General features: G+C 37.2%; 1 protein-coding gene across 1 annotated transcript; it reads right to left on the bottom strand.

Moving 5' to 3' along the window:
- Positions 1 to 11,063: 11,063 nt before the first annotated feature.
- Positions 11,064 to 12,017, bottom strand: LOC128059848 (olfactory receptor 52E8-like). Its single transcript, XM_052652129.1, has one exon. The coding sequence runs from the start codon at positions 12,009 to 12,011 to the stop codon at positions 11,064 to 11,066; it is 948 nt and encodes a 315-aa protein (XP_052508089.1). The 5' UTR covers positions 12,012 to 12,017.
- Between the last annotated feature and the right edge of the window lie 225 nt (positions 12,018 to 12,242).

The raw sequence follows: 12,242 nt of genomic DNA, 5'->3' as shown, positions 1-12,242 counted from the left end.
TTTTTGAAATGTTAATTATAAATTGAGAGAAGATACACACATTCATATCCCACTGATAAATTATTACAGTTTGTGAGCATTGGCATTATTATAGATTTCAGAAGCAGCCTTTAAAACCATTTGCTTAACTAGAAATATTACTCTAACATATGCCCTTGGGAGTTTCCAGTTGAAATCAATGAGCTTTTCCCCCCAGTACTTACTAGGACATATATTTCTTTCTCAACATGCTATGAAAGTAGCACTGACATAGGTACACTGCTGCTGCTCCTGCCAAGTCCCTTCAGTCGTGTCCGACTCTGTGCGACCCCACGGACGGCAGCCCACCAGGCTCCCCCGTCCCTGGGATTCTCCAGGCAAGAACACTGGAGTGGATTGCCATTGCCTTCTCCAATGCATGAAAGTGAAAAGTGAAAGTGAAAAGTGAAAGTGAAGTCTCTCAGTCGTGTCCGACTCTTCCCAACCCCATGGACTGCAGCCTACCAGGCTCCTCCATCCATGGGATTTTCCAGGCAAGAGTACTGAAGTGGGTTGCCATTGCCTTCTACCATGTGTAAAATAGATAACTGGTGGGAAGCTGCAGCATATATAAGCATATATATTTTTTGCTTCTAAATTTGTGTTATTTCTTACTTTTGTCATCAATGTATGAAGACATGTGCTTTATTCTTTGAAATAGAACCTTACCTTATAAGGTCACTGACTTCACAAAATTCAATGCTACAAAATTAATTTTAGATATAAAACCATCTCTCTTTTAGCAAGGTTGACTCAAGTTTAAAACTCTGACAACGCTTCAGGCTCCCCATTTTTCCCCTATTTTCTTGCACCAACAACCTGGTCTTACTTCATTTCTAAAACACCTATATCATTATTATATTGTCATTGTTATAAGAAGGAAGAGAATAATTCTAAAATAATAACATTATACAAGTATTTAAAATTATTTATCTCAGTCTCACAGGGAAATTTCAAATAAATTATATTACTTGGTATTCAGACACGGGAAATCAAGACTGATTCTGGTTCCTGAGTAAGTGAATTTCTTTTTTTTTTTTTTTAATTGGGGGCTAATTACTTTAAAATATTGCACTGATTTTTGCCATACATTGACATAAATCAGCCATGGGTGTTCATGTGTTCCACATCCTGAACCCCACTCTCACCTCCCTCCCCATCCCATCCCTCAGGGTCATCCCAGTGCCCCGGTCCTGAGCGCCCTGTCTCATGCATCAAACCTGGACTGGCAATCTGTTTCACATATGGTAATACACATGTTTGAGTTCTATTCTCTCAACTCACCGCACCCTTGCCTTCTCCCACAGAGTCCAAAAGTCTGTTCTTTACTGTGTCTCTTTTGCTGTCTCACATATTGGGTCATTGTTACCATCTTTCTAAATTCCATATATATGCATTAATATACTGTATTGGTGTTTTACTTTCTGACTTACTTCACTCTGTATAGTAGACTCCAGTTTCATCCACCTTATTTGAACTGATCCAAATGCATTCTTTTTAATAGCTGAGTAATATTCCATTGTGTGTATGTACCACAACTTTCTTATCCATTCATCTGCCAATGGACAGTCACATTGCTTCCATCTCCTAGCTATTGTAAACAGTGCTGTGATGAACATTGGGGTACAAATGTCTCTTTCAATTCTGGTTTCCTCGGAATTCCTGGGTCATACAGTAGTTCTATTTCCAGTTTTTTAAGGAATCTCCACACTGTTCATAGTAGCTGTACTCAAATACAAACTTGAGTTTGCATTCCCACCAACAGTGTAAGAGGGTTCCTTTTCTCTGCATCCTCTCCAGCATTTATTGTTTGTAGACTTTTTGATAGCAACCATTCTGGTCAGTGTGAGATGGTACCTCATTGTGATTTTTTTAGTCTGAATCGCAGGTGCAGGTCTTAATTCTCAAAACAAAACTGCTTTGTTCCAGTCAGCCAGCTCTCTGACCTTCTGGTATTCCCAGCGTTCTGCCCAAATGTGCTTATTTTAGAACTAAGCAGTCAGTTCTTCATTCTTTTTCTTGTGCTACATTAAATTTGTGGTTAGCAATCTCCAGTTTCTTCCAATTACTCTTCCTTGTTCCATACTACCTCTTGCAAATTTTAACATAATTGGTCTAAATACACATTTCTAAAGAAGAGGGAACCAAATATGAGTGTGTTCTTAATTATGATCCGTGAAAGACATATTCTCTTCTCTCTTTGAAGAGAATGAAATAGTATTAATAATAAGAGACTTGACCTTTTCTTTGAAGCTAAGGAAGTTAGGGGACATCACAGTACACTGTTCCCTTAAGGTTTTAGGAAATCTATGTAGAAGATTCTAAGAATAAAAGAAGCATGATCCTTTAAGAGAAAAGATAGGAAGCTAAAGTCTCTAAATATCTAAATATATCTGTTGTAAGGTATATGCATCAAGGCTGATATGAGGAAGAGAAAGAAGAACCAGCATCATCCTCCCATTAATCTCCCAGGTCTTTTAGTTACTCATGCTCAGAAAGGCTTCATGGAACTCAGTGTTGACTTGTTATATTTCTCCCCCAGGACCCTTAATTCTACTCCATAGCTCTCTGTATGGTTATTTAATCAATGTCCAAGTCCCCATGTAATTGTAAGCTTCATGCAGAGTTGCATCAGAGGCCAGGAAGTGGTTTTGTTCATCATTATTTCTCTAGCACAGGATTTGGTGGAAAGCTGTGACTCAAAACATTTATTTTATAAAAAGACTGAATGAGTAGGTAATTATTAATTTTGACTCCTGGTGAAAAGTCCTCATGTTAGAAGAATGGTAACAGATATCACACAGTATATCTGGCAGTTAAAGATAGAGAAATGAAAAAGAAAACCATAATCCTCAAAAAACGGTACTCTGAGTACATAAGAAAGAGCACTCTGATCAGAGGCTTTCCTGACAAGGAAACTATCAATGGGCCTGTGATGTAATAAAAAGAAAATACAAGGAGGACATTCTAGAGAGAATTTTATAAAAGTTATAAAAGCAGGTGATCATGGCAATCAAAAATAGGAAGTAAAACGTAACTGGTAGATTTGTTCATGCATTACTTGTTCTCTCATGGGACCTCCTGACTATTTGGCTACTCAAATACATCAGTAAAACATCAATAATATAGTTTCATAGTGGTACATTTTCAAAAATCAAACTTAATCAGTCTTTTGCAACGTCAACTTGTTTTCAACATAAAGTCATCATTTATTCTAAATTAGAGTGCCTAAACAGAATTGTACAAGAGGCAAAACGTGATGCCAAAGACTTGTGAGACCTTAAATCAAAACTTTATGAATAAAGCAACAGAAATAAATTAAAAGTAAAAATAGGGGGGAAATTACTGCAAAACAGTCTCATCCTGCATGTCACCTATCTAAAAGATACTTATTCACTCTAAAAGATCTTTATTCCTATATACAATGAACAACAAAACTCAATAACAGTGCTAAAACCAGAAAGATGTTCACACAGATATTCTGCAGTCCTGGATAAAGGAGTACCTGTCTGTAAGATCAAAATTGTTCTTTTGCACAACAGTGAACCAGCCTAATTCAGAAGCAACTGTTATATATCAGATATATTTCAACTCAAATGAGATTCGCCTTTCCATTCTATACCAAATAGAACAGGTGGATAGCTAAATAAATAAATAAATACATGTTCATAATTTGGGAAAGAGACTATCATCTTACTTTTTCTAGATTTGACTCTAAAATGTTTTTTAATTTTAAGTGGAGGATAATCACTTTACAATATTGTGATGGCTTTGCATACATCAACATGAATTGGCCGTAGGCACACATGTGTCCCCTTCCTCCCAAAGCCCCCTCCCAAGTCTCTCCCCACTCCATCCCTCCAAGTTGTCATGGAACACCAACTTTGGGTGCCCTGCGTGATACATTAAACTCCCACCAGCTATCTATTTTAAATAAGATAATGTATATGTTTCAATGCTACTCTCTCAAATCATCCCAGCCTCTCCTCCCACAAAGTTCGAAAGTGTGTTCTTAATGTCTGTGTGTATGTACAGGGCATCAAAGGAGACTCTAATATTTTTTTAAATAATAAATAAACTGGAAGAGCAAGTAATGATTGAGTTCTACAAATAGCTACTTTTACAGGAAAGAAGAGATATGATTTTAAAAACTGACTATTTTTCAACTATTATGTGTTTTGGTGTGCTCTGTTGCTCAGTCGTGTCCAATTCTTTGTGATCCAATGGACTGTAACCCACCAGGCTCATGGGATTTTCCAGGCGAATACTGGCATGGTTTGCCATTTCCTTCTCCAGGGGATCTTCCCAGCCCAGGGATCAAACCCATGTCTCTTGTATCTACTGAATTGGCAGGCAGATTCTTTACCAGTGGCACCACCTGTTAGTGTTGTGTGTTTTCTGTACAGCTTATATATTTAATGCTAAAGTAAAAAGTGAAAGTGGTTCAGTTATGTCTGACTCTTTGCAACCCCATGGACTATACACTCCGTGGAATTCTCCAGGCCAGAATAATGGAGTGGGTAGTCATCCCCTTCTCCTGGGGATCTTCCCAACCCAGGGATTGAACCCATGTCTCCATCATTGCAGGTGGATTCTTTACCAGCTGAGCCACCAGGTTAAGTCCATTTAACACTAAACTTGCTTGATAATATGGAAGACTAAATCAAGAATGAATATATTTGTAAACAAGGAGTCTTATGTATATAAATCAGCATGGAAATTTCATTGTATGCTTTTAAGAAACTACAAACTATTTGGAATCTGAACGTAATTAAACATATTGAGGCTCTTTATCATATGTTGGTTTGATTTGAAAAAAATTTTAGAATGTCTATTTTTGGATATTAAATACAAAGTAATATTCCAAAATAACCTACCTGTAGCATGAAAAAGTTCAGTAGAATTAAACTAAAAGAGAGAATTAGAAATGGGAGGGAGGGAGAAAGAGATACAGAAAGAAACAAAGAAGTCAGAATATGTGAGGGAAAGGTACAGAAAAGATCGAAGAGGAAGAGAGAGAATTTAGCAATATCATAACGAGTTGCTTAGTTGAGCAATATCATAATGAGTTGCTTAGTTGACTGCTTAGCTTCTTCTTTTTAGTCCTCTTTTCATGAAAATTAGAAATACTTGTACAAAAAAGTAAAAAAAAAAAACACTAAAATACACAGAATTACCTGCAATTCTATCAACTAGAAATAAGAATGTAAAATATTTTGGTTCATCTCCTCCAAATTAATTTCATATGTAAAGTTAGTGAGGGGGTTAAATCAACAGATTCAAGTCCAAACTTTCCTAATCTATATATTCAAATGCATATAGCCACAGCTAAGCCTCCACCAACTTACCAGCTTCAGGAATAGCCAACATTAAAAAAAATGTACAATCCAGACTAATAAATGTGCTAAGCATGTCTCAGCACTGTAACTGTGGTCTAAAGATAAAAGCTTACGAGGATGGAAAATTTTTCTCCCAGACTGGGAGTAGCTGCTCTTCTGGGGCTCCAGAAGCATCAAAGAAAATGAATTCACAAGTTCTTACCACAGGTTTGAAGGCATAAAAAAGGACATGGGCAAAGGAAGCCTTTGGGACTTTCAAGTTTCTCCCTGTAGGTTCCCAATTTCAAAGTATTTCTAATTCTCTAAGAACCCAATAGTTCTAATTATTCCCTTGCCATCAGTCCTATAAGAATAATACCTGAAGCAACCTATGATTTTTCTATCTGGTCCCCCAAGGCTGTTATATTCTCTAATTATTGTGACACTTTTTTTTCCAGTAAATATCTTTGCCATGATCTAGAAGTCAAGTAGCCATTGAACACTTATTTAAAATTAAGAATGTCTATACTTCTTGGTGGTCCAGTGGTTGACTCCATGCTTCCACTGTAAGGGGTATGGGTTCCATGCCTGGTTAGGGAACTAAGATCCTTTTGCCACATGGCAAAAAAATGATTAAGTATGTGGCCAGATTGCTTTAATCTGTAAATCTTTTCCCCATGAGGCCTATATTCTGGTTGCATAGACAATACTAACCACAAGATGTTGTTTAGTTGCTAAATCATGTCTGACTCTTTTGCAAACCCAGGGATTGTAACCTATCTGGCTTCTCTGTCCATGAGATTTTCCAGGCAAAAATACTGGAGTGTGTTGCTATTTCGTTCTCCAGGGGCTCTTCCCTACCCAGGGATTGAATCCATTGTCTCCTGTTGTGCAGGCAGATTCTTTCTCCCTGAACTACCAGGGAAGCCCCACTAACAACTCATAAATGTGCAAATAATTAAGTTTAAGTTGACAGTGTTAAATTTAGAGCTACAGAAACTCAGAGAACTTGTATGTTTTCTATGCTTTCTAACCTAATTTCCTTTAGAAAGGGCTTGGAAGGTGGCACAATAAAACTACAAAGGAAAACATAAACTTACATTACTTGTGGACATCACAGAAGTTTTAGGCACTGTGTCTAGCCTGGATAAGTATAGAATTATGAAGCTGACTCTTCAGAGACTCTTCAGAGACAGAATAAAGCAGTTCTAACAGTTGTCATGGGCTCACTGGACTGGCAGCAATATCTTGACCATGACAATACCCACTTAACATAAACAACTTTTCAAGATATGAACATCAGACAAAATCACTCTATGTTTGTGATGATGGAGTGAACTAGGGTGCAAAGGATAGCTTCCTGAGATACTGCCAAATAGTTTTCTAAAATGATTTTACCAATTTACCGTCTCACCAGCAAGGTTTGCGGATTCTAGTTGCGCATATTTGGTACTTTGGTGGTTTAGTCGCTAAGCCATGTCTGACTCTTGCGATCCTTTCACTTTATCCATTATGGTCAGTATATAGTGGAATTGCTTTGTGATTTTATATGTATTTCCTTTGTGACTAAGAAAACAGTGCATATTTTCATGCTCACTAGAAATTTGGACATCTTCCTTTGCAAAAGCCCCATACAAACACTTTGCTAAGTTTTCTAGGTGGTAGTGTTCCATTTTCTTATCAATTCATAAGCATCATGTATATATTATTTAATTTGAGGCATTTGGTTTGTCTATTCTCCTTGTTATTTATTTGATAAAATATATATGTTTGATATGCTTTATTTGATAAAAGATGTTCTTAATTTTAAGAATATATTTCTCATATTGTTAGCACATATATGTGTATGTATTGTGTCTTTATAATCCCTCCTTTTTGGAAAGTTATCTGTCCAGAAGTTGTATGGTTTTCCCTTTCAAGTTTACATGCACAATTCATTTGGAAAGGATTTTTTGTATAATGTAAGATAAACATCAAAATTCACTGTTCCTTTCTGTGACTCTCCAATTTATCCAATATCTTTTATTAAAAATATCATCTTTGTTACTGTACTACAATGTTATCTCTCCTATAATTCTTGCAAACATGTATCTGTGGGTCTGTTTCTGATTTCTCTATTCAGTTTCATTGGACTGGTTTTCTTTTTTTTAATATAAATTTATTTATTTTAATTGGAGGCTAATTACTTTACAATATTGTATTGGTTTTGCCATACATCAACATGAATCCGCCACAGGTATACACGTGTTCCCCAACCTGAACCCCCTCCCTCCTCCTTCCCCGTACCACCCCTCTGGGTCGTCTCAGTGCACCAGCCCCAAGCATCCAGTATCATGCATCAAACCTGGACTGGCGTTTCCTTTCATATATGATATTATACATGTTTCAATGCCTCTATACTTGCACCAAAACAATACTCTCCAAATTACTATGCTTTATTATAGGTCTTCACTACTATAGCTTTAGAACAGGTCTTGTTGTTTGTCTGTATGTCTTCCAATATAGTTCTTTAGGAAGAAAATTGGCTATTCTTGGACACTTTTCATAAATATGATACTATTCAAGATAGTGTAGATAATGCTGAGATAATACCCACTCCCTCCCAAATTTCAGTGCATAAAGAAATAAAAGGTTTAATTCTTATTCCTACTACATGACTAATACAAGCTTTGGGAGTGGGGAGGGGCTCTATTGTAGTCACTCAGGGAGTTATTCTGACAAAGGTCATAATTTTATGACATGACATCTGAACAAAAGCCTTCAGTGAACACAAGAGGTGGGAGAGAGAAAATGAAAAAGTACATAATTAGTCTTAAATATTTCACTAAGAATTGACAAAGGTCATTTCTACAAATATTTTGCCATAGCAAGTCCCACGGCCAAGTCTACTGCAAGAAGTTTTACACACATGCTGCTGCTAAGTCACTTTAGTCGTGTCCGACTCTGTGTGACCCCATAGAGGGCAGCTCACCAGGCTCCCCCATCTCTGAGATTCTCCAGGCAAGATTTACACACGTAAAACCCCCCATGATCCTGGAAGAAAAAGAAAACTTGGAAGTGTCGGTAAGCAGAAGGAATGCCTAACTTAAATGTGTCAAAAAATATTTTTTAATTTTCATCCTTTGACTACTGAAAAACAATTTGGGTAGCTATATGTTCTTCCTCAATATCTTCGAGAGTTTTTTTCTTACTGTGATGATTTTATCCAAAGGCTTCGAGAGTATTTTTCTTACTGTGATGATTTTATCCAAAGGCTCAATTTGCTATATAAAGTGTTCTAAATTTTTTTTATATTTACTTATATCTGAATATGATAATATTATTTTTGCTTTTTAATGTGAGCTCCTCTGATGTCTATTTGGATGACTAAAAGTTTCTTGCCTGTCTAGAGTCAGAAGATTCTGAATATATAGGCTAGCTTGACTCAGTTTATCTGATATCTGTTTATTAATTTGCCTGAGTATGTTCTTTTGGTTTGTTAAATTTTCTAAATACAAAAGATTTATCAGTTGCTATGGAGTTTTTTTTAGCAAGTATGATATATGCATACCTATGTTGTCCTGTTTACAACAGTTTTGCTAAAATTAGCTTTAAGATTTAGAAGACAATATATATTTTTTAAATTTCTCTATGATGGTTTCTCGTCATGCAGTAAAATGTCCATGCTCGTAAGCTGATGAAGAATCAGAAGTAAAAATTTCTGAAGTAACTGAAGTAAAAGAGATAACTGTGGAAGACCCTCTTCAATGCAGTTTCATATGACACCTCCTTTATGGACTAAGTCAATAACTTTTGTATGATTATTCTAGAAAGTGAAAAAAGCCAAATATATTTCTAGCTTTGCTTGGTATTCTTCAATATATTGGTGCAATATTTGTAATATTTATTGGATATTATTGCAAATTTTCTAAAAGGCTCCTCCTAAAATAAAGTAATATACAACCCTATAATAGAATGTTCTTAGCCTTAATAGCCTAACTTTCCTACCATGGGATTCTCAGGACGTAAGACTCTCCCTTTCCATATGTCTATCACCAATAGTCACATACAACTTAGCATGTGTTGAAGTTCATAAATATTTATTTCAGTTCACTTCAGTCACTCAGTCATGTCCAACTCTTTGTGACCCCATGAACCACAGCACGCCAGGCCTCCCTGTCCATCACCAACCCCCAGAGTTTGCCCAAATTCATGTCCATTGAGTAGGTGATGCCATCCAACCATCTGTTCTCTGTCATCCCCTTCTCCTCCTGCCTTCAATCTTTCCCAACATCAGGGTGTTTACAAATGAGTCAGCTCTTCGCATCAGATGGCCAAAATATTGGAGTTTCAGCTTCAGCATCAGTCCTTCCAATGAACATCCAGGACTGATTTCCTTTAGGATGGACTGTTTGGATCTCACAGTCCAAAGGACTCTCAAGAGTCTTCCCCAACACCACAGTTTAAAAGCATCAATTCTTCTGCACTGAGCTTTCTTTATAGCCCAACTCTCACATCCATACATGACTACTGGAAAAACCATACCCTTGACGAAATGGACCTTTTTTGGCAAAGTAATATCTCTGCTTTTTATTATGCTGTCTAGATTGGTTATAACTTTCCTTCCAAGGAGTAAATGCCTTTTAATTTCATAGTACTGAATGTATTATTTTTCATAATTATGCACTGTTATTCTTTATGTGGGAGAAGGCAATGGCATCCCACTCCAGTACTCTTGCCTGGAAAATCCCATGGATGGAGGAGCCTGGTAGGCTGCAGTCCATGGGGTCGCGAAGAGTCAGACATGACTGAGCAACTTCACTTTCACGCACTGGAGAAGGAAATGGCAACCCACTCCAGTGTTCTTGCCTGGAGAATCCCAGGGACAGGGGAGCCTGATGGGCTGCCGTCTATGGGGTCTCACAGAGTCAGACACGACTGAAGTGACCTAGCAGCAGCAGAAGCATTCTTTATGTATCATTTTTCTTCTTATTATTATTATTATATGTTGCCCCAAGACTTGCAGAACCTTAGTCCCCAAACCAGGGATCAAACCCATGCCCTTGACAGTGAAAGCACAGACTTCTAACCACTGGACAACCAGGGAATTCCCTATTTCATTTCTAATGCATGGTTTCTCATGTTTCCCTATGGTGAAAATCATGATCATAATTTGTTATGGAGAATTTTATGACCCATCATTTACTCATATAAAAATGCAAATTTAAAAAGCAACCACATCATAGAACTCACATAGGAAATGTGTTAATATAAGTAAATTTTCTAGAACAATAAGTACTAATGATTCTAAGTAATATCATTATTATTATTTCTAAAATCCTGCTACTGATTTTATTCTATTGCTTTCACATTTCCTCTGGTGATCCAGAAACTACTATAATTTTAAAGCTACCTGCCTTAGCAATCTACCTTCCATTATCAACTGAATTTTCAGATGAATATTCAACTATTCATTTGAAAACTTTCAAATAGGGTAACTGTTTCACAGGGCAATCTTGATCCAACAATCTAACTATAAACAGTTTTCAAAAGATATAATCCTTACAGATGATTATATTATCATCAATAAACTCACTATTATCTTTAAACTAAAAGAATTATGGACAAAGGAATGTCGTTACTGTCACTGTTGAGGCTCCCTGCCCTCTATCTTTTTGGACAATAACCCCCATCTAATAAGCATATGGAAAAAATATGAACTGTTAAACATTCGAAGGCGATTGATGGTTAACCTTTTTTTAAAAAAAAAAACAAGTTCCTCAAAACTCGTTCCCTAATTTGTTTAGTCCTGATTCCATAGATTACAGGATTAAGGGCTGGTGGAACAATCACATATAGATTGGCTAAGAGGATATGGATAAACTGAGGAATGTTGTGGCCAAAACGGTGTGTTAAGAAAGAGAAAAATGCTGGTGTGAAAAAGGTTAAGATAACACCAATGTGGGAGCCACAGGTATTGAGAGCTTTGAACCGGGCTTCCCAGGAAGGCAGGTGGAAGACAGTATAGAGGATCCTGATATAGGAAAGAATGATAAGAAGTACATCCAATAATAAGATAGCCATATCCCCAAGACCAAATAATATGTTGACTTTGATGCTAGCACAGGCCAGACGGGCAATGCTCATGTGCTCACAGTAGGTATGAGAGATGATATGGTGCCCACAGAAGGGTAGTCTCAGGAGAAGAAATATCAGTGGAGCCACCATGCACAGGCTCCGCAGAAAAGCAATGCCTGCAATAACGCCAATGATTTTGCTGGTGAGAATCGTGGTGTACTGAAGGGGTTTACAAATGGCAATGTACCGGTCAAAGGCCATGCCCACCAACACAATGCTCTCCATGGCAGTGAAGAAGTGGATAAAGAACATCTGGGAAAGGCAGCTTCCAAAGGATATATCTTTGAGGCTGAACCAGAAGACGCCCAGCATTTTGGGAATGGTGGCCGTGGATAAACCCAGGTCAACGGAGTCCAATATGGCCAGGAAGTAGTACATGGGCTGGTGGAGACTATGCTCAGTCTGGATCACAAATAGGACAGCAGCGTTCCCCAGGAGTGCAACAAGATACACAAAGAAAAAGGGAAACCCAATCCAGATGTGCATGTCTTCTAGCCCGGGGATGCCCAACAAAAAGAATGAAGAAGGATGGAACTGGGTGTCATTAGGCATAGACATTTTTTCTGCCACAGTTATTCTGCCCCATCGTTTCTGCCACAATTTTTCTGTTGTCCATATCAGAAACAATTGTTGGCTTCCAGTCAGTGATACCTCCTCCATGTCTCCATTTTTTCAGATTCCTGTTAAGATGAAAAAGAACATTTTAATCATCCTTTGTTTCTATTTAAAAAATAATATAAATAATTTGTGTCAACAATACTGATTACACCAAAATTGCTAACAGACTGA

Source organism: Budorcas taxicolor, chromosome 15, assembly GCF_023091745.1.
Source record: "Budorcas taxicolor isolate Tak-1 chromosome 15, Takin1.1, whole genome shotgun sequence".
In the NCBI taxonomy this organism is placed as follows: domain Eukaryota; kingdom Metazoa; phylum Chordata; class Mammalia; order Artiodactyla; family Bovidae; genus Budorcas; species Budorcas taxicolor.
The sequence above is the reverse complement of the archived record's forward strand: the minus strand, read 5'-3'. Positions and strand labels throughout refer to the sequence as shown.

What these genes read in the sequence shown, in the direction of transcription:
- LOC128059848 (XM_052652129.1), bottom strand. Translation starts at nt 12,011, where the DNA reads ATGTCTATGCCTAATGACACCCAGTTCCATCCTTCTTCATTCTTTTTG.